At 45.9% G+C, this 7,395-nt stretch overlaps 1 protein-coding gene across 1 annotated transcript in view; it reads right to left on the bottom strand.

The window, feature by feature from the left end:
- Nucleotides 1–424: 424 nt before the first annotated feature.
- Nucleotides 425–7,395, bottom strand: part of LOC142255557 (uncharacterized) — a 76,150-nt gene continuing 69,179 nt past the window's right edge. The window contains exons 5-6 of the mRNA XM_075327069.1: nt 5,206–5,296; nt 425–3,552 (exon numbers count right to left, since the gene is read on the bottom strand). Of these exons, the coding sequence (XP_075183184.1) occupies nt 3,348–3,552; nt 5,206–5,296 (296 nt within the window). The 3' untranslated portion in view covers nt 425–3,347. The remainder of the gene's footprint in view (nt 3,553–5,205; nt 5,297–7,395) is intronic.

The raw sequence follows: 7,395 nt of genomic DNA, 5'->3' as shown, positions 1-7,395 counted from the left end.
ATTGTATTCACTTCTTACAGAGATATATTTGAGTGCAGGGAGGAAGCGATGGCGTGGTGAGCAGTGTAGGTGACTGATACTGTTCACCTGTGTACCTGCAGCCCGGCCGTCAGTGTGATGATTGCCTGCGGTCGAAGGCAAATGCTGCCACAGGTAGGAAAGACGTAGTGCCCTAGGCGGATGCCTACCCTACCTACCCCTTGTTCAGGCACTGGTTACGGTGCCATATACTATCAAGAATTTCAGTGAAAAAGGCGTTTAGGCTTTCAAGGTTGGGGATTCATCCACTATATCCAATACATTTTATAGATTATCAATTTATTATGGCATTTTATTATTGGCAACTATTATATCATACACCACTCAAATGGGTCTAAGAGAAGCACTGATTAGTTGTCCATTTAGTAAGAAGGACACAGTCATATTTTGGATGGTTGGTCAGGAATTTAATAGCAATTGAACCAATTGGAGCATTACAAGAACCAGAGATTGTTGTTACTTCACCCAATGATTTCTTCTTGGTGATGATGGATACACTAATGATCATGCAACCTTAGGAAGATCTAATGGAGACATGGAATGAGGTTTATTGCAATGACTGAAGATGTGATCATGGTCGTATTGCTTTGGAAATGTAAAGGTCATGTCAGATTTGGAAGATTTAGAGAAACATTGATGTCACTAGAAGTAATGAAGACAGGTAGATGGTACCATATTCGTTCAGAAGATGGAAATCTAGTGGTCTTGCCAACCATGGAAGGTTTGTAGGAGACAAAGATTGCTATTACTCCAATTACCAGGAATGGTATAGATTGTGTGGGAGGTTAGGAATCTAATCGTTCCACAGCTGTTAGGGGCACTTTGCACACTATGACATCGCAGCTGCGATGTCGGTGGGGTCAAATCGAAAGTGAAGCACATCCGGCATCGCAGTCGATATCGTAGTGTGTAAATTTTTTTTGATACAATTAACGAGCGCAAAAGCGTCGTTATTGTATCATCGGTGTAGGGTCCGGCATTTCCATGAATTGGGAAATACCAATGTTACGATGTTGTTCCTCGTTCCTGCGGCAGCTCACATCGCTGTGTGTGAAGCCGCAGGAGTGAGGAACATCTGCTACCTGCGTCCTGCGGCTCACGCCGGCTATGCGAAAGGAAGGAGGTGGGCGGGATGTTTACGTCCCGCTCATCTCTGCCCCTCCGATTCTATTGGCCACCTGCCGTGTGACGTCGCTATGACGCCGCATGACCCGCCCCCTTAATAAGGAGGCGGTTTGCCGGCCAGAGCGACATCGCAGGGCAGGTGAGTGCATGTGAAGCTACGGCAGCTATCACCATGATATCGCATCTGCGACGGGGGCGGGGACTATCGCACTCGGCATCGCAGCATCGGTGATCCTGAAGTGTGCAAAGTACCCCTTAGGCTATGTTCACACTGAGTTTTTCTTAGTAGATCAAAACCCACAAGTTTTCAAGCAGAAACTGCTTCAGGAAACCTCCATTTGTTTGGTATATCTCTACACCATGGGTCGGGAAGCTTTTGGCTGGTGGAGCCATGAATGCCACATATTTTAAAATGTAATTCCGTGAGAGCCATACTCAACAGGGGGGAGTGGCGGTGGTGGAGCAACTCACAAGGTCCCAGGAGGCAGGTTAGGCGATGCTGCGGGTACAGAGAAGGGGTATCGCTGCTCAAGAAGGTCAGTGTGTGGACGGTCGGCGATACTGCTGCGGACTCGTGGGGTGTCATGGCGGCGGGTATCATGAATCTGCCAGCGGGCTGCTTTGAATCTCCCGCAGTTGACGAGATTGACTTCAAGAAAATAGCCGCTGCACATGTACAGATCGACGGGATGGATTTCATGAAAATGGTTGCAGAGTCCTATCTGCGCACGCACTGCCTCCACGGCCATTTTCTTGAAGTCGATCTCTTCAACTGTGGGAGATTCAAAGCAGCCCGCAGTCCATCGGCAGATCAATGGTGCTTGCCGCCACGACACCCCACACTCCTGCAGTATTGCCGACCCTGCGCCACCACTGCCGCCCTGGTAAGCCATATGCGGTTTGTAAGACGCACCCCCATTTTTCCCCCAGTTTTAGGGGCAAAAAAGTGCGTCTTACAAACCGGAAATTTGGTATTTTTTTTATTAAAGATTTGGTTGCGAGCCAGATACAGCCATAAAAAGAGCCACATCTGGCTCGCGAGCCATAGGTTCTCGACCCCTGGTCTACACAATGCCATTTTGATATCGGCATAGCCATTGAGTTGTCCCAGGCGAAACCTCTTCAGGAAAATGCAGGCCATCGTTTCCCTTAGGTGACTTATCCGGCGACTTTGCTGTCGTTCTTGAAGCAGCTCACTACCAGCGTCTTTGTTAAGTATTAAGATCGGGCAGCTTCTGAGCGGAATCTGCCTGAAGCACGAGAATGCCACTTCTTTTTACCCCTTCAATTTTTCCGAACCCTGAAGCGGTTGAAAGAAGTCACTTAAGCCGGTCATGTTGACATTCCTGTGCATTATTTCAATTTTTTTAAGCAGTTTTTTGATGCCCGGAATCTGGCTGAAAAAGACATTGAGAGCACATTGCCTTTGGGTGGATTTAAAGGAGTGGTTCTTTTCCTGAAGCTCTTTTGAAGAGTTTTTAGAAGAGCTTTTTTTTGCAGTATTTTGATTAGACAGTGCCTAGTTTAAAAAAGAGTTTTTCAAAACCTTTTCAAGGAAAAAAGGCTCCCAAAATTCCTCATATGAACAACAAAGTGAATTTACCATATAAATGAATTGGACTGTTTTCTCTATAGTTTTTTAAGCAGTTTTGTAGGAGGATTTTGGAAAGTTTCTGTTAAAAAACCCAAAACAACTTATTGTGAGCATAGCCAAAAGCTATGGGCACTCAGCGTCAAAGTTTTTAAGGAGTTTCGAGATTTTTGGAGGAGGATTTCTAGAGGTTCTACTCAAATTCTGCTCCGAAAACTCTTTAAAAAACTGTGTGTAGATAGCCTAGAAAAATCATCAGTTGCTGAGATTCCAATGACTGAAAATGGGAAAATGCTCATTAGGTGGAAAGAAAAAAAACAATACAGTATGGTCATACACCCGACAGAAGGTCTATAAAAGTCAGATTGTTGGTGGGAAGATAGGAGTTCACTGGTCCTAATAGTCTTGGAAGTTCTAGAAAAGACAAATATTGCTATGACTCCAAATACTAAAAATGTGAGTATGGATATTTCTTGGTTGGGATTACAAAGATGTAATAGTTATAGAACCCTTACAAAGTTTAGAAGAGAGGATGTGTTGATGAGCCTGGGTCAGTCATGGTTTGGTCAAATATGTAGAAATCTAGGTTATTTTACTGCGGATCATACAGAGGAGTGATTGTACCATCCTTCCACTCTATCAGGATCTCTCCATGTCTCAGGGTAGTCGTGTTAGAATCCGGACTTGGATACTCCGACGGGTCAACTTTGCCAGTTAATGGGGATTGCTCATAGGGTGAACCAAATTTATGGTGAGGTTTGACATGTTTCGGTAATGCTGATAAAAGTTTCCGTTTCCTGAAAGGTAAAATAAAATTAAAATATTATTACTATAACTGTATGTATAACATTTGTTAAATATTCTCTATTATCCTAGTAATAAGTATTTAAGGAGATCCTGCGTTTGACCAGTTCCTGCTTCTAATTTATTCCTGCTGAATATTGTTTTTCTAATTTTTTAAATCTACCCTACGGTTCCAAGGTCCTTTTTATTTGCTACTAATTTTTATGGCCTCTACTTGTCACAAAGGGGCGAGAGAACGTCTGACTTTCAGCACAACACAAAGGGAAAAGTAGGGAAGATGTAGAGGAAGACCATGGCTATAGGGAGAGGGGCGAAAAGGTCACCAACTCACACTCACATATAACTGATCCCTGAGTCCCTTAATGTCCTTAGACAGGTCCTTCCCCCATTTGCCGTCATGTGCCTAGGTCCTCGTTGACCCTGAACTTATCCTGAGTAGTGAGTATGTCAGCGAGACACTAGTCCTACTACTGCAATAAAACAACACAAGGAAGGTAAGACAAATAGGTGGGAAAAGACACAACAAATAACCCTTCTTGCTGTCTTCAACGGGAAACTTCACAGCTGCAACTGAAACATCACTTCAGCTTCTCCAGAGACAAGCTTCTTCAAAGTGGCCAGTATAGTAGATCTATCACCAGCATGGAGTAAAGCAAGGAGTGGGTAAACATAGCGGAAGGGCATGATGACAAAATATTGCAGCTGTCATTAGGGCTATGAATAATCTCAGCCAGAAAGCAAGCGTTCTTAACTATTTCAGCATCAAATGAGAGTAAATCCACACCAACACGAGATGTAACCTGTGGACGAGATACATTTCTGACATTACCAAGGGGGTGTGAATCACAGGGTAGTAAAACATAGAAGGCCAAAGACACTCCACTCAGACAACTCTGAACCACACCCTCTTGGTAAAGACCATAAAAATTGGCACTAGATAAAAAAGGCTCATATCTCTGGAACCGTAAGGCTAATTTCACACATCAGTTTTTTTCCATCAGGCACAATGCGGAAAAAAACGGGTAAAACGGATCCGGCGCCGGATCCGTTTTATCCCCATTGATTTGTATTAGCGCCGGATTGTGCCTGATGGCCTTGCGTTGCACCCGGCTTTTGCCAGATCCGTCATAATTGCCTAAAGCGGCGGCCGGAGGGAACATATCTTGTTTTTGTCCGGCAAACAAAATCCGCATCTCGCCGGACCCGGCGCGATACGGTGTGTTTTACAATGGAAGCCTATGGACTCCGGATCTGGCGTAATGCGGTAAAAAACGCATGCGGCCGCCGGATCCGTTTTTGTAAACTGAGCATGCTCCAATGTATTGAAAAAAACGGATCCAGCAAAAAAAAAGGACGAAAAGGATGCAAAAACGGATGCGCCGGATCCGTTTTTTGACGGATCAGGTATATTGGAACCGTCAAAAAAAAAAAAGATCAGGCACATCAGTTTTTGCATATTCTGCGCCGGATCCGTTGCATCAGGCACACGCCGGATTGTGCCTGATGCCAAAAACTGATGTGTGAAATTAGCCTAAGGCAGATTTTTAAGAATAAAAAAATGGAAAACTCACGGGAGTAGGAATAAAGTAAGAGCAAATTCTGGCCACTTTAGGCCTGGTAACAGGACATCTTCAAGCTAGACTTACTTGTTGACACGGACATTCAGTACAAGTATGATCATCCCCAGTATAAATGTGAAGGGGCTTAGGATCAACATGGCTGTCCTCCATCCACTGCCTATAAAAAGAGGAGAAATACTGAATAATCTTGAATCCCCTTATACAACACTTTGTAAATTAATTTCATCATATAACTCTACAGGGTTCAGGGCTTCACTTTTCTAATATACAGTCCCAAATCGTGCCACATGCATCGTTGAAAAATGGGGTAGACCCCCATAACAGGCGCAACATGTTAGCTCACATTATATCATGGGGTATAAAATGACCAAACAGGGAAACCAATGCTGCGAACTTAGACTGGGGTCTCTGCACTGTCCCTGATCTCAGAGGTAGGCTTGATGGTAGCCAGGTCTGAGCTCTCAGCATGACCTTGACTCCTGTCCGGGCCCTGTTTTTACTTCCCCTTTCCCCCACCCTTGGGGTGGACTGGAGAGACCGTAAAAAGCTTCACAAACAATACGGACAGGGAAAAAAAAAACAAAACTCGTACACACTGCACACAAACGCAAAGGAGAGACAATACAAGTATGAGAGGGAATAAAATAAGGAAGGAAGTAAACGCACAACAGGAAAACTTCCACACCAGACAAACAGCAAACTACAGGTCACCACAAATAGGTTCGCTACCAAGACCGGAATCGCAGGAGCATATCCCGAAGCTATGATCGACAGCAAACAAACAGACTCCCCAGGCTTAAATAGGGAGGAGTGCTGAATAGGAATTAGCAACCTGAGTCTCCAATAGCTCCACACGAATTAACTCCTGCACGACTGGAAAGTACTGGAAAAGACTCAGCCAACACCCGACTGAGGCTGAACAACTAGAAGACCTTAGAAGGACACTGCAATGTGAACAGAGTCTGACGCCACCGCGGCAGCCCGCTAGTGTGGACCTGAACAACTCCATACAAATTAACTGCTATCTGTGCAATACTGAAAAGAAGGATTTTTGTGTACTCACCGTAAAATCTCTTTCTCTGAGTCTTCATTGGGGGACACAGGACCATGGGTTATGCTGCTGTCACTAGGAGGCTGACACTAAGTAAACAGAAAAAGTTAGCTCCTCCCCAGCAGTATAACCCCTGAGCCGGAGGCGGGCTCAATCAGTTTAGTGCACAAGCAGTAGGAGGAGAACCAAACAATCCTGGATAAAACAAGGTAAAAACTATGATCATTAGTCGTGTGCCCAGTGGCATGGGAATATGGCCACTGGGGTAACCGGCAGGTAATATATAACAAGAAACACAAGCAGGGTGGGTGCTGTGTCCCCCAATGAAGACTCAGAGAAAGAGATTTTACGGTGCGTACACAAAAATCCTTCTTTCTCTAGCGTTTCATTGGGGGACACAGGACCATGGGACGTCCAAAAGCAGTCCCTGGGTGGGAAGAGAACCATCACCAGAGATAGGAAGGAGCCGCTTCCCCCTGTCGGGCTTGACCCAGACCTACAAGCACCTACCTTGATACAGGTGTGCGACTGCCGCCCGCAAACCTTACGCCAAGACTGGGCTCTACCGAAGCTTGGGTGTGACCCTGGTCAAAACTAGTAAAGGTATGCCGACTAGATCAGGTGGCGACCCAGGGGACCTGGCCAGTCGACGTCTGAAGTCCATCCGGCCAAGGGGTATCCCTTGCTCGGTAGACCGCGGCGGAAGTCCGTCCTTCGTGCGATAGCCTAACCATATGGAGGAATGGATCAATGTGAAATTATGGCCCTTGGCGCCGGCATGCGCCTCTTGGGAACAGGTGGAAGGATGGACTGACTGTCGGTGTAACCGAAAAGTGGTGTCCTGCAGACCTAAAAGACTGAGGGCTCGTACCAGCCCTGGAACGAACTAGGCCCTCATTTTGGCTGAGAGAGGAGACTAGAACTGAACACTGAAACCTAAACTCCTCTTCTGGAAGAAACAGCAAGCTGCCTTGGACAGAACGAAGGGTTCTGCCGGAGCACCCCCTTGTCCTGCTAGAGGAGCCGGAAAAGGGGGAAAGGCGATAAGAGGGCTGCCCGCCCTGATGCCGTCCGTAACCAAAAGACGGCCACGAGGAGCCCACCTATCAAAACAGGTGGGAGCAGGGAAAAAGAGTACTCTGAAGCGAAACCATCACTGGATTAAGGTCCCACGTTTCTAGTGACCGAAGATACCGCCGAGCCAG

This window comes from Anomaloglossus baeobatrachus, chromosome 1 (genome assembly GCF_048569485.1).
Source record: "Anomaloglossus baeobatrachus isolate aAnoBae1 chromosome 1, aAnoBae1.hap1, whole genome shotgun sequence".
Lineage (NCBI taxonomy): Eukaryota > Metazoa > Chordata > Amphibia > Anura > Aromobatidae > Anomaloglossus > Anomaloglossus baeobatrachus.
The sequence above is the reverse complement of the archived record's forward strand: the minus strand, read 5'-3'. Positions and strand labels throughout refer to the sequence as shown.